The sequence below is a fragment of the Plectropomus leopardus genome, chromosome 17 (genome assembly GCF_026936395.1).
Source record: "Plectropomus leopardus strain MGB_pleo_1.0 chromosome 17, ASM2693639v1, whole genome shotgun sequence".
Classification (NCBI taxonomy): Eukaryota; Metazoa; Chordata; class Actinopteri; order Perciformes; family Serranidae; genus Plectropomus; species Plectropomus leopardus.
In genome coordinates this window covers 15,431,460-15,454,376 of record NC_142192.1, presented here as the reverse complement: position 1 = coordinate 15,454,376, position 22,917 = coordinate 15,431,460, and the positions used below count along the sequence as shown (strand labels likewise).

The 22,917-nt window shown below is 39.1% G+C and overlaps 1 protein-coding gene across 2 annotated transcripts in view; it reads left to right on the top strand.

The window, feature by feature from the left end:
* The first annotated feature begins 4,166 nt into the window (after positions 1-4,166).
* The window catches only part of slc25a13 (solute carrier family 25 member 13), a 93,725-nt gene continuing 74,974 nt past the window's right edge, over positions 4,167-22,917 (top strand). Inside the window, exons 1-5 of one of the 2 annotated variants that reach the window (XM_042507043.2) lie at positions 4,167-4,408; positions 6,726-6,779; positions 6,945-7,087; positions 13,613-13,728; positions 18,473-18,612. In XM_042507043.2, the coding sequence (XP_042362977.2) occupies positions 4,397-4,408; positions 6,726-6,779; positions 6,945-7,087; positions 13,613-13,728; positions 18,473-18,612 (465 nt within the window). In that variant the 5' untranslated portion in view covers positions 4,167-4,396. Of the gene's footprint in view, positions 4,409-4,492; positions 4,548-6,725; positions 6,780-6,944; positions 7,088-13,612; positions 13,729-18,472; positions 18,613-22,917 lie in introns of those variants that run through there. The other variant, XM_088089915.1, reaches the window with a different exon arrangement.

Here is a 22,917-nt window from a genome sequence, read left to right as displayed (position 1 = left end):
TCTCAGGGCCGCAGGTGAAATGCCTGAGACGACCATTCAGCCCTACTGTTTGGTATAATCCGCAGTCCACTTCATGCCAAACGTCAGTCCAGGTTATCAGGCTGCACGGCTGAATGGAAGCAGAGTGAGTCTGGCTGCTGGTTACTTAAAGTCATTGAGAAGTTATTCAAACACCCAGTTATTATGGTGTAAACAAAGGCAGCTTGTCACACGCTATTACAGATATGGTGTTTACAAGAATGCCACTTTAATGCAGTGCATGTTATGTATGATGATTAAAGATAGTGTTTGACAACCAACTGATTGGAGAAATGAAAGTAGATTATAATAGGCAGTGTTTTGTTGTTAGACAGACAGCAGAGACTATGCATACTGAGAGAACTCTATTATTTTGCTAATAGGCTCCCTATATGACAGATACAGAAAAGACGAAATAGCTTTTATGTATTAGCAGGACTCTTTTACTTATGGAAGAGGTAGTCTATCATAAAGAAGCATGGAAGAAGCACAAAACATCAGAATAGCGCATAAAAATCTTGTTTTTTGTCTTATATGTAAGAGCAGGCTAATTTGATGGCCCCACCACGCTGTTTTCTTTTATCATTTCTCTTCTCGCCACCTTCTCGTCATTTATGCAAAACAGATTTGTCTGAGTCGTTTAACTCTATCTGGGCAGACTGTTTACTGTGTGGTTTTGGTGACACTTCCAAGTTATATAAAATTCCCACTCTGACAAGTGTGAAGTTTGCAACGGTTTGTCATTTGACAACAGGTGTTTTCATAAATTTTGGCTCTTACATGAAACATAGTTAATTAGAAGTAATGTGGCTCTAATCGATTGACTGCAGGTATACAGCCACTGTGTGCATCAACAGCCACTGATCCTGCTGATGTGTCCTCAAGCAACTTCGCACCAATAATAAATCTAAAAGAACATCAGCTGATGTACCAAAAAAAACGAGATTCTTGGAAAAATTAAGATGTGGGTTAGGTCAGGGCCATCCAAATTGGGAACATAAAACTGAAAAATGTATATATATTTCATGTAAACATTGATAAAACTTTTGCACCTTAAAAGCAACACATTTATGGTAGTAGGGCCACAGTGCAACAATAAAAATCTAATATAACTGCCACTGACCCCTGCTCTCCATAAACTCTAGATACTGTTTTTTGACTGTAATTGACAGATCAATGAATTCCTTCATTTTCTTTCTAGATTTTAAATCTTTGGCTTTGTGTCTCCATCCCATAAATTTTAAAATGACATTAGGAATATTGAGACTGATTGTGAAACTGTATTCTTGAGCTGAGGAAAACAGGACAAAGCCATTGCCACAAGCGGCCTCTTTTTTTTTTCAGGTCAAAAATGTCTTGTAAATTTGAATCTCATTACCATGTCATGAATATGTCTTTGGGAATCCATTAGGCATTTCCTGCCTAAAACTACAATAAGAATTCACATTCAAGCAAAAAAGAAAAGAAAGAGTGGGGGAATCAGAATAAAGCCCCAGCGAGAACATTACTGTAAAGCTGTTTTAGCTCTTTCAGTCCACTTAAGAACAGGCAGGAGGAGAAAAAAGAGAAAGATGTGAGTGACTGACAGATGATAGCAATAAAAGTAAGAACAAACTGGCCATTTTACTGTGGTAGGGCCATTTGAGAAGGGATTATTAACTTGTCAGCATTTCAAACTGAGACACAAGTTTTTCTCCTCCAAAACACATCCCCATGTCTCTGTTACTTTTATTAGAAAGTCTTTAAACCTTTTGACCCCAGAGGGCCTCCGTTATTGGCTGTTAATAGGGACTCGCTGGTCAGTGGGGAGACCCTAAGTGCCCTATTAATCATTTGTTTAGAGCTCGGGTCTATTTTGGAAGCTCTGTGTTTAGGGCGGGTTTAAAAATAGAAGGGGGCTGATTGAAAAAGCCGTCTGCCACTCATCGCTCAAGCTGTCAGGACGCGTGGGCCCTTGGGGACGCGGCAGAAGACCCCTCAGGCGAGTGAAGTTCAAAGGTCACAAGGTTTATCATTATTACCCACTTACTCTGGCGGCCGACAGAATCATTCTTGGGTTTATTGCTAAAAATAAGAGGCTGAAAGGATGCTCAAAATCATTTTACTGAGGGTAATTTTTAAATCATTTTCCTCCATAAACAGTCAAGAGTTTTATGTCAAAGCTGCTAGACACTGTAGTTTACATGCCTCAAGTGAATTTTGCAATTCATGAATAATACACAAGCAAAGCAAATGCTGCTACATGCTTCCTACACCAAATGCCACAAGTAAGTGAGTTGTTTGCTGGCAGATTGACAGTGATGGGAAATAAAATGTCATGGGATCAAATCATTAATCTTGTCAAATATTGTCATATGACAGGGGAAAATACAGGTGTGGAGATTGCATCGGCTGATAAAACATTACTTACAGCCATTTTTCCAATAAGCGATGGACTCAGTGCTGTCAATATTTGGAGGGGATGCGAGGTATGCCCTAGCGAAGGCCATTTTGTGAGGAGCAGAGAGCCTGCTGGGAAAAATACAGTGGTTCATGCTGGGTCTCCGGGAAGCTGAAAAGCCACCGGCAAAAAGCTATGAATTATTTTGAGCGCAAAATACATTTTCTTTGAAGACTGTCGGGCCATTAGAGCCCTTTTGCTCCCTTTTAAATTGTTTTTATGCTGTGAGTAATGTTAACCTTTGCTTTTGTAGTCATGAAATTCTCTCTGCACCTTTTTCCCTCCTGGCACAAAGCACAGATGGGCTGGAAAAGCTGGAAATAAAGTATAGGAACCATTTACTGCGAGGAAAGAAAAGGTTCGGGGAAGGAACTAAGTCTTTTATTCTTACGTCTATAGACCTCTGTTCTCAGTACAGTACAGACTCAATGTGCATAAGAATAAACCCACACAGTGATAGCCATTGTTTATATTAATGTTTAAAGTGCATTATGCAGCAAAAACTTTGAAATGCTTTGCTGCTACTTGAGGCCAGAAGTCATATACCATAGAAGCTGTCATTAAGTGCCATAACACATCTATTGAGTATGATAGGGAGTTTTTCAAGAAGGAAGAGGTCCAATTGTTTACATCAGCATTTCTCAGTCTCACACCATGGAGATTTTTCTTTAGGGACCTCCACCTGAAAAAATTTGGGTTGTTAGATATGATTAAGACCAGACTTCAATAGTTGTCATCAACAGTTAAGGAGATAACTGTTTAGAAAGGGAAACCTGTGGTCAGAATAAAAACTCCCTCAAGGACCCCTATAGGTGCCTGGACCCCTGGTTGAGAACCACTGGTGTACATGATCACTGTGGAGCAATAGTAAGCTAATGGGCCCCTGGGTACAAACACGTAAAAGGCCCAATCTCTTTATCCCTAATCATCCCTACCACAATGTTTGAGGTCACTTTGCATGTTTTTTTTTCTTTTTTATGTTGGTTAATTTTAACTTGCATAACTAGCATACAAATAATCGTAGGAAATCATCAGAAGAAATCTGTGATGCTGGTGTTCTTTAAGCAGGGCCATTTAAAATTGCTTTATTAGTTTAAACTGAGGCTCAGGCTATGGTAGCCTAAGTAAGCCTTGTGTATGGTGGCCCCAGCATTTCACAAAAAGCTACAACATTTCACAAATCAATGTGCGGTGAGAACTTTGTGGTTTGTGAAATATTTATGTTTCGTGAAATCTTGTAGTGTTTTGTGAAATCCTTTTTTTAAATGTTAGTATTTTCTAAATTGTTTTAGTGTATTGTAAAATGTTCTATTTTTGAAGTGTCCTTTTTTTAAAATGTTGTTTTTTAAATGTCTTTGCATTATGCGATATGTTATTGTGTTTTGACCCTCAAGGCCACATACTTGTGTATCATAAAAACTGATACTACATGATGCTTGGCATCATGTAGTATCTTAGCAAGGACCTCTGTCAGGAGTGCGGGGGATCCCCCACTGGCACTTTTTATTGTTTTTCATTGTTAAAACAAGCTTTATTTTGATGCTGTTTTATGCACTCTGGCACATTGTGTACACTAAAGTACAAAAACAATCCCCAGTGTGAATCACTTCATTTTTATTGTGAATTACCAAATGGTTGAGTATGATAGGGAGTTTTTCCCTATATACTCTGGGGTGCCAGGTTGGTTGTAAGTTGAGTATCACTGTTTAAATACATTGTCATTGAATAGGTCCCGTTTAATACAAGACACAGGTACAGGATCAATGAATGGATCTGACATGCTCAAGCCACTGACCAGTTGACCTCACGTGCACCAGCACCACGTGTGCAGCTGATCCTCTCTCATCCCCCTTTCACTGCACCGGTGCGTGATCTCCATGGAAACGTCGTCACGCAGGAGGAAGTGAACGGGACGAGTTGACAGTGAGCTTCCTTAGCATGGCAGCAAAGGTAAGCTGAGTTTTCAACTTCACTTTCTCCTCTTTCCCGGAGCTGTCGCCTTGTCGGTGATGGTGCTCGGTCCCGGGAGAGTCTCCTCCGCAGCTCTCTGCCTGTGAGGATGTCTGGCCGGAGGGCTCGTTAAATGCCGGTTAGCCTGCTAAGAGGATGTGCTCGAGGTTACCACTGGGCAAACAGCAATGACATTGAGGCTTTACTGTAGCCGGTTAACCAGTTAATGCACAGTTTGCTTACGGTTACTAAGTTAAAATGACCGAACTGTCATTTTAACATTGATAAGTGATGACACTGTTACACACCGCTCCTTTCAGGCCCTGTCCCGAGTTTACCGGTGTGTCTGTGCTAAAAAGCCGGTTGTTATCACAGGTAACCTTCACTAGCATGGTGCTACATGTGTTATAAACCGTCTGCAGGTCCACAAGTTACTAAAGCTTTTGAGGAGACGTTTTAACATGTCATTGTTTGTACACAACCAGTAGCCTATGTTTCAGAAAGTGGTTTAATTTACATTGGCATGTGACACTTCACCAACTTTAATCTGGATTTGACCTTTTTCACAGCAGACATTTTGACATGTCATAGCAGGAAAAGCACAGGTGAAACTGATAACATATAAGCTATTACAGTGAGCTAGCATGCAAAAAAACCAAACAAATAAAAAATAAACAGACCTCTCCTAAATGGAATGTAACTATCATTAATGTTATTAGACATACCTGTGCTTTTCCTAATATCAGTGACGGACAAAGTACACAACTCTATTGCTTGAGTTAAAGTATATATACTTCTGGCCAAATATTTCTCCAGTACAAGTGAAAGCTGCTGAGTCAAATATTACTTGAGTAATTAAAGTATTGGAGTAATAAGTAAAAAATACTTCTAATTACTCTAAAACAACCCACTGGATGCACTGACTTGCTTGGAGAACCTGTAGAATTAAAAATGTGTTGTGTATGCAGTAAACCCTATCGAAATGGCCATTAAAACACAAACTGACAAAAGGACCACCTTTGTCATTATAATTTTTTAAAATTTAGCAGCTTCCGCCTTACCCTCATACAGTGTTCTGACACAGCTCTGGCAGTATGTGTGTGAATTGTAAAATGATAGAAATCATTCTTCAGTTTTTTATTATCTGGATCTCACTTTGATCATTTTTATAGCAGAAAATTGTATCTAGTGGAATGAAAAAGCAATTGTGTTTATTATTATGGTTTGCTACCAAAAGATTCATTTTTATTTGATTATTGATCATTTAGATCATTTAATAAAATCATTGTTTGCCACCCATGTAGCAATACAATATCGACACACAAATATATTGCAATACTATGCTGTATCAACCCCCCCCCACCACCCCTAATATTTACCTAAAATTAAGTTTTTGATCAGACATTCAGAAATCAAGGTTCACTTAGCTTTTCATTTTTTTCAGTGCACCTCCCCTTCCACAAAGGGATACAGTCAAAAGCCCTATAAAAGTTAGTATATAAACCTTGAGTTTAGAGTACTGCATCCGTGTGGTGTCGGAATAATTGGAATAAATAGTTTCTGCCTTGGAAAATAGACATGAACGCACCTTCATGTTGGAACAAAATCTTGGAAAATCAGCAAAAAATTTGGCCCGAGTTGCTGGGTTGATGGCCTATATGTAGAAACATGGCAGAGGAATGCTCAATGCATGGTAATAAACTTTTATTGTTTCACATACTGCATGTCAGTTTTTTGTAACATGCAGTCTTTAATATGGTGTGAGGTTGTTACCATTATTTGCTGTCCAAGTAGAGCACCTACATTAGTTAGAAAAGGTTTTTATGAGTATAAAATAATATTTTAGTACTTTCAGGTGATGTATTGATGCAGCAACAAGTCTGGGAGAAAATTACTCTGGAATATCAAAATTTAAAGTGTTATCAACATGTTTTTTAAATGCTTGCAGCAATAAAATACAGCACACCTTCCTTGAATGGTCTATGTTTTTTTCCATATTATGACGTAAAGCTCATTAACACAGCAAAGTCAGAAGAATGACTTCTCAACCTGGAAAATGGGATCATCCAAGGAGCATGTGAATGCGGCAGTAATCTAAGATGTGTGTTCCCAAAGTTAAGAACAAGTCTCCAAGATCAAAATTATGTTTAATTTGCCAGTTCCTTTTATTTCTCTTTGCTTGAGAATTACTAGATACGTCCACATCTTCAGAGTATTCAAATAAAACAATCTGAACCGCTGTTGTATAGCGTTCTTTAAACAATGCACGATGCAAAGTGGGCCATTGTGTTAACAGAACTTCACTATTTTCTTGCAGGCAGTTCTGCCTAGGAGGGCCGACCCCACTGAGTTGAAAGGCATTTTTGAAAAGGTAGGATTTTACCTATGTAATTTTTGTTTCCTCTTTTGTGTTTGTCTCTTGGAAAAGAAGCTTTTCACCCATCATTCGATTTATGTTTGTTTGTTTTTTTAAATCAAATTCTAAAGCTCAGCATGTGTCCTGCCTTGTGTCTGTGTCTTTTTCTTCTCTTTACAGTATGCCAGCGTCAAGAAGAATGATGAGTGCTACATGTCGCCGCAGGACTTTGTGGACCGTTTCCTCCATGCCCACACGGACATCCGGCTGTCGGACGAGGCCATAGAGCTGCTGGCTGGAGTGGTGGATCAGAAGAAAGATGGGTTAGTGATCTGATGTTTTACACAAATTAAGACGCTGGTAATTAAAAACAGAATTCATTAGATAATCCTTGCACCTTGGATGGTATAATTATGGAATATCTGCTATTATGAATGGAATGATGTGACATAATGTCATTGATGAAGGTCAAAAATAGCCATAGATTTTGAAAAAATAAAATGATAAAAAAAAATATATATAGTATATATATAGTATCAACAGCAGAGTGTCTCATGAGGATTGTACTGTTTGAAAATATCTTTGGCTGAAGTTGCTCATCTGACTGTGAAATTGCTGTGCTGAGTTTCATTTTAAGCCACAAATTTATCTCCTCTCATTAATATCAAGCCAACTGCTAAATAGTAAGCTTATGACAGACTCTTATCAAAGCTATCAGTGCATGTATTATTTATCCCTTTGATCCTGTGTGACTATGCTTCTAGTGTTATTTTGCATTTTATAAACAAACCTATGACTGAATCCTTTGGTGTAAAAAAAAAGAAAGAAAAATCACAGGAAGGATGCTCGTACTTGAATTATATAGCAAAGAGACATCAAACCACCAAAGGCCCCTTTCAGGTGTTTCCGTCTTTGTAGATACACCCCCAATTTCACACTTACTCCTCCCCCCATCCCCATCACCCCTGTTTTTTTTTTACATTAATATGTATGTATTTAATGATACATAATGATGGGTAATAAAATGTTAGGGTAAGTCAAAAAAGATAAAAAAAGCCCACATTGCCATGGTAACCACCTGGGCTTCTACAAACAGCAAAGTGCACATGGCTGCGTAGTTTCATGTTATTACATCTGCTTTAAGGTGTGTGTATGTGTGTGTGTGTGTGCGAGCAGAGGATGGGGAGATGGAGTAGTGGGGGTTTTGGAATTGGAAAAAAGAGAGAGCAACGCACCCACACATGCACGCACCCACACACACGTAAAAAACACACACACACGCACTGTAATTGCCTGTGCTATTCAGGAGCACTCCGTTGCATTGTGCGGCTTTGGAGCAGGATAAATGGTGGCCGTGGCATCAGGGTAAATCTATTAGGAACCCATGGCCCAGGCTTTGTATCTAAACCTCATTTTGGTTTTGTGGAGGGGAATGGAAATGATATGGGGGCAAAACAGGGGGAAAAAATTCTGTTTAGACCTAGGTTTAGATGATTCTTTTTTTTTTTACAGTTGACATTGTAAAGGCCTTATGATGCTCATACTTTGCGATGTGTTATTTTCCTCCTGAACTTTGATAGATAAATGATTCGACGAGACAAAGAGTCTGGATGATTATTCTGCAAACCTGCGTCTCACGAACACAAAACAGATGGATGTAAAAAGTAGAGACGCGGCAACATCAGCAGCACTGTCAGTGGTAGCTGGGAACACAAATGCATTGTTTTTCGAGCGCTCATCCGTGCAAACCTTATGAAGGGAACAAGACAAAACAAACCACTTTAGTGTCTGTATTTTCATCTAGCGCGCCCGATCTCATGCAAATATGGTTGTGAACAATAAGTTTCGGTTGATACATGAGCATAGTATATGCCTGCCGCTGTTTTTCCCAGATAGGACTCCATTTCAGCAAGATGAGTTGGGGGTAATAGATTTAGCAGGGGGTCGGATGGCAGACAGCATGCTCGCTTACTTTGCTGTTGGAGCGAATCTGTGTGAGAGAAATTTGACTTAGATGCCAGTGTGTTTGAGTGTATGTGTGGGGATGTAAACAGTGAAAATGCATTTGTCTGCCTCCCCGTGACTGCGTAAATCAGGGGATATAGTGACAGTTGTAACAATCTGTTATGTGGAAATCACTTTTCTCCCTCTTATTCGCTCTCAGTGAGACAGAGAGACGGATAGAAAGACATAGGAGAGAGAGGAAGAGAAACTTTGGAGGGTGTAGATGTCTCAATTTCCAGGAATCAAATGTTTTTTATATGTGTGTGTGCACTTACATACAGAGCTTCGGGATGGTTTAAAGATTTTTTCTCTTTCACTCGACTTATTTATGTCTGCTCTTTTTTCCTCCTCCACTCTCATCACTTGCTTTACACTCTCTAACATACCATAATGCACTCTGAGCCACCTCCATTTCGTTTTGACTCCCTACCTTTCTGCTTCTCTATTCCTTCTTCCCTTGGATATTTTGATAGAAGCATCTGTTCAAGTGTGAAGGAAAAGAAAAACCACACTCCCCCCCATAGACTCTTGGAGGTTTAGGAAAAAAAGGAAAAAAAAACTTTGTTAAGGGAGCGTGCTGGGAAAATAGCAGACTGCCAGCTGCTGTGGGTATTCTGGACTTGTACTGGTGGGTGTCCACTCTTAGAAACCGAACAGATACTGGCAGCTAGCTCTAATCTGGGTGTGTGTCTGTGTGTGTTTGGGGTGTGTCTCTGTGTGTGTGTCCTCATGCAAGCACGCTCTAGGTGGGTGGAAGGCTGTCAGTAACAATGCCAAGATGCCAGGGACAGGGGATTATTGAAGCCCCTCTAGGCCCCTCTCTCCCACTACTATCAACGAAGGAGAGCTGTCTTTCTATCAGCCAAGCCTAACCAACACCATGCATTTATGTTACTTGTAAACAATGTTTCCAAGCCTAGTTTTCGGTTCAGAGGAGTGTATTTGGATGCCTGCTGAGAGGAGACAGAGTTAAAAGCCGGGTGGCGAAGATAAGATAAAAACAAACAAAAATATATGGAATATACGGTGGGGTTTTTATGCCAGTCGGACGTTGCGAAGACAGTTTAAATTGCGTTGTATTGGCATCCTAACAAAAACATCATTCAGCTGTCATCCGCAGAAGCACATGCTAGAATCAAGTCTTTGTTTATGTCTTGTGTGTTACTTCTCCCGTCTGATACATGCCACGGATATGTCTGCGCCTGTTTTAAAGATTTACTAAAATCTTGCGGAGTAAAGTAAGCACACAGGACGCTGAAGAGATGCCATACTGCAGTATCACATTAGCCCTGTCTCCGAAGTTCATCCCAGGCTGCGTACATGGATTGGGCAGCCCTGGACACATGCCACAGCAGTTGATGGTTGGGAGATGTTGTTGGTTGATTTGATTATTGAGTGTCTCGTTGGGGTTGGGTCCGCATAACAAAAACGACGGCTTCCCCCCTCTCATGGTAATCATTTTGCAGCCGTCATGGCGCTGCTAATCAACCATCATAAGCTTCATCCCCGGCTACAGAGCTGTGCGTAAATGCTTACGAGTACGTGGAATGTTTCTCGTGTGTGTTATGGAGATGCCCCCTGGATCTTGTCTGGACTCCCCGGTCTAAACCAAAGTCCAATCCCTTCATGATCAGCAGCCCTCTCGGTTACAGTAATATGCTGATTATCCGCGTCTGGGAAAACACAGACGGGACGACCAGTGTGCATGTAAATTGATGCGTGTGAAAAAGAAGAAATCTGACTTTTTTTTCCCCCTTGGTTCTGTCTGGGAACACTAGTGCTCTCTGAGTCTTTGTGCTGCAGCCTGAACCTGCTTAAACTCCCTCATTAACCGCTCTGAGGTATAATTTCAGAGTGTACTATACATCTGTCACAAAAGAATGATCATTATCGGAGAGTTTGGTAATATTCCAGCAGCGTGAGCAGCAATGGTATTGGTTTTGTTTTAGCAGTGGATTCACGGTCGCAGCAGTGTGCTTTTGTGCCCCCTTCCACCTACCTGCCATCAGCAGGGCCCCGCTCTTAAGAACTACCTGCTTAGTTAATAAAACAATTAGACTTGCCTTTGAAACAACGACAGCTGATTTCATTTGCCACGGAGGAGAACTGTATGCTCACTTTTATTCCCTCTCCATATTTCTCTGTTGCTCTCTCTCCACCACACCTATCTATTATTTTCTGGAAGTATCTTTGATACCAGTATGTATTTCTGAGTTTTTATTGAAACCAAGTGTTGATCCAAGTCCTTTGTATTGACTGTTTTGGACTTTATGTGGGTTTTTATCATGGGCGGTTGAAGGGAAGAATAACATCTTCAAAATACATTCAAAATGCCAGTAATCTAAACATGATTTTAAACCTTTATCAGGTGTCTCTCGCACCAATTTTCAGTCCCTCCAGGATTTCGCAGGCTGTTTTTGTGATTGTTTCTGCTTGAAATGCCTAATTTCACCGCAGTTTGGAAAAAAAATGTTACATTTTTAGAATTTTTTTGCAATAAAATTTCAAGGGCAAGTGAAAATTGCAAAAATAGTTGCAATGTGAATTTGAGAATTAGGGAGGGATGGACCACACGGGGCAGCAACAGCCAATTGCTGCCGATCATCTTTTGCTGTTGTTTGACTCAACTGAAGGACCGTCCCTGGTAGCTGCTCTCCTCCTGCTCTGTCCTGGTTAGCACAAGCTAACACAACAATAGCAGCTATCATCCGACAAAGAGCTGTTAAATAGTCCCCACAGTCTTGCACTGACACCTAAACTGCTTGATTCTGTCATTAAACCCATTAATAAACAATGGGTCAATATGCTGGGCACAGCTCTACAATGAAAGAGATTTTGCTAGTTTTAAATGGTCAGATTTGCGTCAAAGTTGCATGATTAGGCAAAATTGCAAGGTCGCACAGAATTCCTTGAAATTGGCTCAATATGTGTTAATTGTTGTGATCGCAACATCCTGGAGAGACTGAATTTTATGTTTCTCTTTTTCTGGTATTATTGTGATTGTGGCTTTCTGATGACCTATTTTTTTGGCATTGAATCTTCAGTGATAAATCAAAGCTTTGAGGGGTGCTGGCGGTTAAATGAGAGATGAGGACATCAGTTAATGCATCTAAAATAAGTTGATAGTTAGCCACTTTGTTAGCATGCAGGTTGTAGCAACATTATCAATAATAGCTAGAAACAAAGAATGCTTTACAAGGTGGCTTAGCTGTTACAGTTTTCAGGTAAGTTTTTTGTGGGTTTTTGACAAACCAGTTTCATGTGGTAAATCTTGACTTCTGGGGGTCATATTTGCAAATTTCGAAACTATTCTATTCTCTACTTTTCTATTTTTCGACATCTTGCTAGTGTATATGTTAACATGGTATATGTGGACAAACTGTCCCAGTTTCACCAGTGCTGACTACTGATGACTTAAATAATGACAAAAATAATGGTGATGCATAAGGAATCATCTTGGATAACTATTTGGGACTTTAATATATAGAAAATGTGAAGTGGAATAATGATTTTGATGTTGATTACCATGGCAGTGATCAAAGCTTCAAAGCTTTTTGGGTCCTAATTTTGATAAACAAAAACTGTTGTCAGTTCACAACTCCTTTTCAGTCTGTTTCATCTATACAATGTTTGTTCAGCATATAAAGATGCATATCAGCACCCACATGCAAACCAGAAACACTCAGAGTCCAAACAAACACGTCTAAATTTCATCAGTACCATAATTAATTAAAAATGTAATCATTGCACCCCTCTTCTTCTCCCTACTCCCCCCTTGGAAATTGAAATAGGTTTAATAGATGGATGCTCACTGGCTCATTAGCACTGACCCCTCCTGTAATTATCAGAGCCATTTGTGAAATTCATAATGGACTTGTAGCAACTGTAAACCAGGGCCCAAATAAAGGCGAGACTGTGTGGTCCAGTTCCCCACAGCAGGACTCTCCCACGGGGGCTCTCAGCGGGTTCACACAATAGCGATGTTTATATTTATTCTTTTCTTGTTAATGATGTATGTGGGCATTTTGTGTCACTACAGAAAGAAGAGAAATAAAATAGTATTCATCAAAACACTGACAAACTTGGAAAGAGAGGCAGTGGTATAATTATAAAATTCATCTGTTGTGTTTACTTCCAACTCATAACATGTGTTTCTTGTGTTGATGCAGATGAATTTGTTCCCTGTTTAAATTCATTTTTCACCTTGGCCTCTCTTGACTTTAACTCTAAACTGCATATTGTATTATGTTTATACTGAATGGAATTATATTTCTTCAACTGGCTCCCAACTCCCTCCTCGCCTGTCTACTTGTTTAAAATGGCACACTAAAATATAAAACTTCATATTTAATCATTTTCTTTCTGTTGGTATAAAGTTGGCTCTCAGTATACCAGCTGCCAACTCAGACTGGGAGCACACACTGAGCCTTTTAAATTGTTTTATTTTCTTGCTGTCATACTCGATGAGTTTATGACATTACATATGGAATAACAGACTACTGGATAAAAGGCCTCTTGAATTGCTCATGGCACAGATTGATAGGTTGTCTAAGTGTGCTGGTTTGCCACTGTGTGGCAATAATTACAGTGGAGTTTGTAGTTTAATGCAGTGTTAAAATAGCTTGTTTTTTAATTGAATATTCCATTGTATGAACTCAGGTTAAGTCTTTATTATGCATTATATGACTAAACGAATATCAAAGACTGTGTCTCACATGTGTAGCTGATTAAGTATTTATACAGGGAGCTTGAAACTTGAACACCACATTAATAAATCAACTCAAATGACAGCATTTAACAGTCTTTCACAGTCCTGCCTTTCTTTCTTCTCTTTCCTCTCTCAGGTTGATCTCCTTTCAGGAGTTTGTAGCATTTGAGTCGGTGCTGTGTGCCCCGGACTCCCTCTTCCTGGTTGCCTTCCTGCTGTTTGATAAAACAGGCAATGGAATGACCACTTTTGGTGAGTGACTCTGCCGCTGATTTAAACAGAATAATGGGCTATGAATATGATGTGATTTGCTGGATTCTCTACCAATCAACCTTTGGTCTGCGGAGTGTGATTTGTTGACCGAGAGAATCGAACTGCAATATTTTTCCTGAATTTGTGTATACAGAGATGTTGGGGTGGGGTGGGGGGTCACCATAGGAGAAGGGGGGGGTTATATAATACGCAGCTATGTGATTACCAAATATGCTCATTAATTTTCTAATGATTTAAGTGTAAACTCAAAGCATGGAATATATACTTGTATACTGCCATACAAAAAAACACTAAAATTTGATGACAAAAAAAAAGAATAACGCCGTCGTCAAGTTTGCAGAGAGAGCGTCTAACTCCACTTCTAGTATTTATACAGTGGGTGCTGTTATGTGCTTTAAGAAATGATGTACTAATCTTTGAAAAGTACAAATCCCAGAAACTCATAATTGCTTATGTCACATAAAGACATTTCTTGCTCATTTTCCTATATTGGTATTATGGCATTCATTACATTTTTTTCCCTCCCTTTTTTGCTCATATGTACCATTATTATTATATAACTTAAAATGAATGTCCAGGTTTCAACACTGCCTTTGTTTGCATTTGACAATTTTATACAATTTTATGAATACTTATTCAGCCTATCCCGTCAAAGCACTAAGCACGCTGCCCTAAATGCACCACTGAAGAAGTTTTCATACAAACTCTGTTTATTTATCTGAGGGTCTGACCTCTGCTCATCTATTCTGCTATAAACAAAAATACTGTACGTGGCACTGTATCTTGTCTGTGGAGAAGATAAAGGTTAGGTTTGGAGGTGGAGAGTGCTGGTTGCAACTAAGGGATGGAGATGAAGGTGGAGGAGGGGGTGGGTAGCTCTATGTGTGTGTGTATGCGCATGATTGGCACCATTACTCTGATGCCTGGAAGCTCAGAGGTGAAAAGGGAAGACATTTGTACTCATTGCTTATTTCACATTTGCCTAATTGATTTAAACAAGTCTAATGCCAGCCTTCTGTAGGTGTGCGAGGCGTTAGCACATTAGGGCTTGATTTGAAATGCAGCGCACACATCCCGCTCGCAAACAGGGAAGAGTAAGTGAATTTCATTTTAATTGTTGCTGTCGACAGGGTGCAAGATCATTGCGGGTGATTATATATGCACATATGTAAATTTTCATATTTAAAAGGATCAATTAGAGTGACGTTGTCTTGGTGGCAATTAAAAGGTCTGCTGTTTTTCTGCCTCTCCCAAAGGTTAATGAATATCCCAATGCCTGGGAGTTATGAGACTCACATACAAGTGGAAAATTGCATGAAAAACATACCACACATCATGCCATGCACAAACACTGACTACAGTGTCTGCCACTTGTGTCGGGCTACCATTTCACCAAAAGCAAATAACTTGTGACTGAGATTATAGACTTGTCAAAGTTGCTTTATTGTGATGCATTACAGAATTCTCTCTTTTTCTCCCTTGCCCCCTTTTCCGTCATTGCCGTTCATCAGATTAAAGCGCCTCACCAAGGCACAAAATAAAGAACTCCCTTCTTTATTACCTATTAAAAACATTAATAGCTGAAGCTTACATGGCATTAAAGGCGCGTTTGTTTTCCCATGCAATAAATGTCTGTACTTTGATTTCTTTTTCTTTCGTTTTTCTGTAAAGCCATTTTTATTTGATAATAACCTGAGTAATTTCTGTTAAGTACAGGCGGCATAGTGCTCTGAATTCCTAGCACTTAAAAAATAAATGCATAATTTGGTGGAATGTCAAGTTTATAAAAATTGCAATGTAACATGGCATATGAAATGCAGTTGTGCCTCAGCCAGAGAGACAAAAAAAAGAAAAACTAAAGAGGACTGAGTGTTGACAGGTCTATAAAAGCTGATAATATAAACGGCGGGCTCTGGAACGGCCTCTCCTTTAAAGAGTTAAAGACTGTATATTTATTGCCTCATTAAAGTGTAAAAAAACCAAAAAAAAAACAATGCACAAGCTGTCTTCCCTCAGAAGGTAAGGCTGAGTTGAAGTAAATATCACCTTTCTCTTTCTCTCCTTTTCCCCTCCCTGTCTGTCTTTATAAAAAAAAATAGTTTCTTTCCTTTCTCCACTCGTTCAGCGCGGCTTGTTTGGTAATAAGAAACAGGTCGCGCTATTGGTTTGTTTTTGTTTCTTTAGTAAGGCTGTAATTTAGGACTCATGTTCAGTGTCTCTCCACTCCGCTGGCTGCAGAGAGGCTTAGAGGGTTCAGGCAGAGGAACATAAGTGAGAAGAAAAGGCTTTCCTTCTGAATACAGAGCCTACACAGCTCAAACAAGCTCTGCCATGTGTCATTCAGAACTGATTTAGAGTTGAGGAACTTAAGTCTCAATCAGAGCAGAATCGTGATCTGGAGATTGACGCTGACATTTTGTCACAAACAGTCACAGACATTTTATTTTTTTGAAAATCAAATAATTACTAACGTTAACCGCAAGATGGAAAACACATGCTGTTTGTTAGGGCCTGACTCACAAGACGCTGCTCAGACAGATTTTGGGTCTTTATTAGAGCAAACTAAAAGAGGAAGAAGTATCTGATAATTGTTTGTTATGAAAACACGAACATACAGAAAGGAGAATATTGAGAGGATTTTAATTTAGGTGAATGCCTTATACATGGTTAATGTATAATCATTAACCTTAAAAGTGGGTAGCCTGTAAAAACCTAAACAGAACTGTTATTCTATAATTGAAAAGGATTTGAAGAAAAACTGTTGTTTTAGTGGCATTGCTCATTGATTATAGTTTGCAAACATCAACACAGAAAGTGAGTGATTTAATAAGTACTTTTACTCAAGAACTGCACTTGAGTATAATTTTAAGGTAGTTGTGGACAAATCATTTCATTTTATGTGACTTATATAATATAGTTGATATGCTCCATCTTGACTAGCTGCAACTGCAAGTAAAAAATATATAACAATCACATGGGCCGTTTGTTTCTATAACAAATATGTGTACTTTTTATACTTTTAATTACATTTGGTGATAATACTTCTGTATTGTTATTCAGGGGCGGATCAGGGAGGTGGCTGCTGAGGGCTCCAGCCCACAATGTTTTCTCAAAGCCACGGACCTTTGCCCGTCAGATGTTTCCCCTATATGCACCGCTGCACTTTAAGCAGCTAGAGTTGAGGATAAACTTGGATTATAAATCAAGTTGTCCTTGTCACTACTTAAAAACCTCTTCAACTATTTGGATACATTTTGTATGTAGGTAACTTGTATTTGTGTTTGACTTGTTAACACTCACCATTTGTTTTTACAATTAATGTTAGAATCACATCATTGATTGACACACTAGATGTCAAATGTTACATCTGCCCCCATGTGCAGGAGTGATTGTAACACCATGTGAGTTCAGGGAAGCATTTTTTTTTAAATTTCATTTGACATATATTACAACATACAAATTTGTATCTAAAGCCCTGCTAATGTCAGCAGTTGCACTAAATATCTTTTGGTGGTGCACAAAAAACACAGAAATATAAAATGTACAAACCTCTGTACTGCTGCTGGAAAAACAAGACCTAGGGCAACACTGTATTTCGTAAAGAAATTAATTCATACCTTTACTTAAGACTTAAAAAATTAACTGAGGGAGACCCTCTTTTTCAGTAATACCCAGCAAGAACAAAGATATTAAAAACTATCAATAAGCAAACAAATAACCAATATGATAACTAGTTAAAATAGAAATACAATTTTACAAAACAACATATAATAATAGCAATGTATAACAGCTAAATTAAAAATGCAGGATAATTAAAACGTTACGTTGTAGATATATAATTAAAGCCTTTAACTCAATTAAAACAAGACTCTGAAAATAAAATAAGGCATTTCAACAGTCGTATTGGTGGCGAGTCCAAGTTTATGGTCTTTTGCAGATTACTCCATTTATAAGGTAAACTGTAAAAAACAATTTAAAAAAACAAACCCTGATACAATTAGTTATAATGTATTAAATTTGGCCCAACATTCAATCAAGAGTAATGAAGACTACATTTAATTGGCATTATTGGGGATCCTTGATTTGCAAATAGAACAGCCCAGATTATTATGGCATGGATTCAGTTCAATGGACTGCATTTGTCAGTTAAAACATTGATTCAATCAGTATAACAAAAATAGATTTTAAGATTAACAATGCTGGTTTCCTACCCTACCAGTGGAATATAACTTAAAAATAGAAACATAATACAATTTTCAGGAGGCAAGAGTAAAAGTTGACGGATGCAGGCTCTATGGGATGGTTTTTCCTTAGCAATTATGTTTTTTTTTCAAACAATGTGCAGATTTTTAGGCATTTTATTATCTCAAAAGGCTCGAATAATAGTGCATATACCTGCCATACACAGGAAAAATATTGCCCTGGAATAGCATGACCCCAGACCCCCCTGGGTGTGAGCTGAGCCCCGAGTGTTTATGATATCTGGCTCTGCCCTTATGCTTACTTTGAATTCAAGATTTTTACTTATAATTGAGTATTTCTAGAATTATATTTACTTTTACTCAAGTGAAAGATCTGATTATTCTTCCTCTAACTCTGGTGCACTGCTGTAAGGAGTTGTCGCATCTTGTTATTAGGCTGTCAAATGCAACTTTTCATCATCTAACCATCACCATTGGTTGTTGTTACAGCAGCATTTTGTCTCTTTTTGTCTCTTCCGCAGAGGATGTGAAGAAGGTTTTCAGTCAGACCACCATCCACCAGCACATCCCCTTTAACTGGGACTGTGAGTTTATTCGGCTGCACTTTGGCACGGAGAGGGACAAGCAGCTCAGCTACGGAGAGTTTACCCAGTTTCTCCTGGTAGGTTTCATGTTAATCACCTGCTCTCCTCATCTTTCGCATGCCATTTTTTCCCCAACTCTTTGTTTTTCCTCTTTCCCTCTCAGCGTTTCTGTCTTTGGCCCTTTTTGTTCTTTTGGACGAACTGTCTTTTTTTTTTCCAGTGACCATCAGTGATAGTCTATTAATCTGTATAAATTGATTTATATGCCTGTACACATTGCCTTATCATCACATATTCTTTACAGGCTGTTAATTCAATCCTGTCATCTCACCGTATCGTTAGATACATATCTAAGCTTGGCCAGGTGAATGTGTGCACATGCAGACACACACAGGTTTTCTCGATCCCTCTCAAACACAGTCCTCCATATTGACCAGATTAGTCATTAATGAAACACTGAGGTTTTATATTTGGGACATTTTTTGGCATTTGTTTTCTATAAGCTGACGTAAACCTAGCATTGCTCCCCTCCACCTACTCCGAAGCAGGTAGAGACGCAATTCTACCTCCATAAATAGTATAGCTGGAATATTCCTAGTGTATTTGTGGTGTGTGAGCCATTTTCCAATATGATGTCTAGACTTAAATCAGGCCTAAGCAGGGGGAGGGGTGGTGGTGGTGGGGATAGGAGAGAGGGCCTGAGCTGTGCCAAGTTTGCATCCACACTCACCATGTATCTGAATGAGCTTTTTATATTACACTTAACGTAGACCAGATGGCTTACACACAGTGGGCAGCAGCACATGGATATTGGGACATTGTTATATGGGCGTGTGTTCTTGTGCGTGCACATGTGAACATACAGTATGTATGTAAGTGTCTGTAAATACGTGCGGTTCTGTGTATGTGTCTGTGTTTATCTTATACTTATCTGCTTTACCATATGTGCGAGCAGTGGCATGCAAGCATCTGTGTTTATGTCAGTGTTTGTGTATTTGTGTGTGCTTGTTTTTGCTCATGTGTATGTGTATGCATGCGTACAAGTCTGTGGCGCTGTGGCCAGTAGACGCTGTACTTTGCATTGACAGCATGCCCAGTCCTCTCCCAGTCAGTCACTCAGTGATTTCCAGCTCCTCGCAGTAGCGAGCCGCCAGCAGCCGAGTTGCACTCATTGCTCAATATCAAATGCTCAATATGAATTCCTGCTTGTGCTCTCTGTATTTAATCATTTCTGGTAGCTTTTGTTTCATGCCTTTATAAATGGTAGAAGAATGTGAATGTTATGTTATTATTGGGATATGTAAAAGAGAATTAATTTTGTGTTTTTCATCTTTTATTACTTGATTTATTGGTCTTCTAATACTCAAAAAAAATGTAAAACAATGTGATAAATCTTTGAAGGTCTTAAGTTATTTTAAATCATGTCACATTAATATACAGTTGTGATGGTGTATTGCTTACTTCAATTACAGTTCTTATAAGTACAGGTCAGGTATTGCCAGTTTATTCTTTACAGTGTGTTATCAGCAACTCCAGTGATTGACGACAGGGCAATTAGAAAGGTACATCAACATTTCCTGAATTAGAATTTAAACCTGTGCAATTACTACATACTTCGCGATTGCACTACTACCCAACTCTGTAATGATACTTTTGATAACAGGCAAAGCATTCGCAAATGCCAGCCAGAAAAAAAGCACTATGTGCAGCTATAAAAGTTATCAGAGAGTTGTGAAACCAACACACTCCTTAACACACACACACACACACACACACACACACACACACACACACACACACACACACACACAAACCATATTATGAATATTTGTCAGTTATTTTTATAATACCCCACCACCCACCCCCCCAAGAAGAATGTTCCCATCCTTTATTTCCTCCCCTTCCTGCCGTACATGCATGTGTTTATTGTGTTTTTCTGCCATTGTAACCACGCCACTGCCAGATGCTCACAAGATGGGATTATCGGGGAAAACGTTTGCGCCGCATATTTCTCACAAGGGCTCTCTCTGGCCAATTACTGTCTTGATGGAAGCCAGAGATTCTCACCAATTACATGCATTTTTCCCGTCTCACGCGTGGACGCCGGCCAAGGCTCAGCTCGCACTGTCAGCGTGGTGTTGTCTCTGGCAATGGTATTACCGATGTCCAGAGAAGTGGCACATAGTAGCCCGTATTATAAATCCTGGCAAGTAAAGGGCTTGAATTACATGGAGGGGACACCACATGTCCCACTTCTTTTCCCAAGCACTCAAAAAAAAGTGAATTGTTGGCATTGCTCGGATTTTAAAAGTCCCAATTATATGTTTGACTCTCCCAAGAATCAGTGGGCAGCCCTTAACATCACTGTGTAGAGGGCTCACTGGCACATGTAAATGAGCAGTTGTGCTTAAGCTTCTCCTTGTATAGCTTTAGCCCTGCACTGACGAGAAGCAGAGATTGGAAAAGAGATCCACTCATATCTATTGTTTAAGTTTTGATGAGAGGGGGGAAAAGAATCACAGCCATTGAAAACAAACAGAGGTGGCTTGTCATGTGTTTTTATTCCTGTCCAAGGACAATTAAAGCGGCTGCAAATGCCTCGGCGGTCTCTTGTTGGCTGTCTTAAGCCCCCAGCTTTATGTCTCCTGCCTCCCTCGCTCCTCTCCCAAATAAAAACCATGTCCCTGAAACACTCATACAGTTGCAACAAGTTAAGGTTTTAAGAGGCTGAGACTATAAACTGCTCCATCCTCTGGACCACAGTTGTTTTGTTGCTCTGTGTGGTTGGTGTGTGGCTTCTCAGACTTTCGACTTGTCCAGAGAAACAGGATTTAAATTTTTTTTTGTCATTTAAAGATGGACACAAACACAAAGATAAATGCTTATTTTTACACACAGTCATGCATGCAAAACATTATCTTCTTCACTTTCCTTTTTTTGTCATGACTTTAAATATTCCTCCTCCCTCTCCTCTACCCCATTTATTCCACACTAAAGTGTTTTGACCTACTCACAACCGACCGGAGAAGTGAGTCACGACACTCAGGATGCTGACACCAAAATATCTCACCTTATTTACCTTGGGAGTGTTTACATGTGTCAATCTCTCCTCGTTTCCTCGCCTTCCACTCACTTATACACTCTCCGGAGCCCCTGCTGCGCTCATAGGTGATACTGACACACGGCTGCTACATTTGCTGTTTTTGCAAATCTGGCTCTTTTGTTGCAATGTCTATTCTTACTCCCCTCCGGTCTCCACTCAGCTTTGTGTAAATGTCACTCTTCCCCAGTCGGTTTCTCTTGGGTGCTGCAAATTTAGAGTTCGATCAGTTATGCTGTCAGTGAAATATCACTCAAATTCAACATAACAATAAGTCATAGCCTCATATGGTTTTGTGTTGTGCTAATACCACTTTTTTGAGTTCCATTTCTAACAATAACATCTGAATCAATCAATTGAATAATGCCACGCATGTTCAAGATTTAATCAGTCCCCCTTCAGCACTTTTTGTCCGACATGTGAGGCTTGAAAAAGAATGTCCATTCTTCTTGGACAAATTGATAATCGTTTATTTTGAAAAGAATTATTAACTTACGTATTGTAGTAAAACTACTAGCCGGTACTTACTTTAAGAAAAGCAATTTAAAACATTTTGCCTGACATAACTATGACATATTTTCATTCTTTCTGCATGTTCCTTTCTTTGTTTTGTTTTAGGACATGTATGAGTTAATGTGTGTAATAACATAAACTAATATTTCAGTTGAATGGTGCCTTTTTAAATAGAGAAACATTTCATAGTCTTGTACTGCATAAGAGCAGAGCTAATGAATATTTTCATTCATTTAATCGATTAGTCATTTGGTCCATATGTTATCAGAGAATAGTGAAAGATGCCCAGAGCCATTTGTCATCATGCAAGTTGACACATGTAGATAGTTTCTTTACCCAACCAACAGTCCAAAACCCCAAAATATTCAATGTATTATCACAGAAGCAAAAGAAAAGCAACAAATACACTCTTTTGAGAAGTTGGAAACCGTCTGGAAAATTGTTATACATTAAGTTTCTGTCAGTCTAGTACTTGGCTTATTGTTTTAGCTCTACATACGTGTGGGACATTGCAAACTAGAATTCAGAAAAACTCTTAAAAACTCTTGCATGGATGTTTTTCAGTTGAGTAAACACAATGATGTCTACTTTAAAGTAAGTAAGCTTCAATTGATCATTTAGTTTGTTGCTATTGTGTCACCATACACCAGAAACCCAGATAAACAGGAATAGAAGAACTTTTCTCACCTCAGTGTTTTTTTTACCAAAAGGCCATGATACACTGCAAGTGAGTCAACAGCCAACTTGGTTCAGCTGGCTGCCCTTGAGC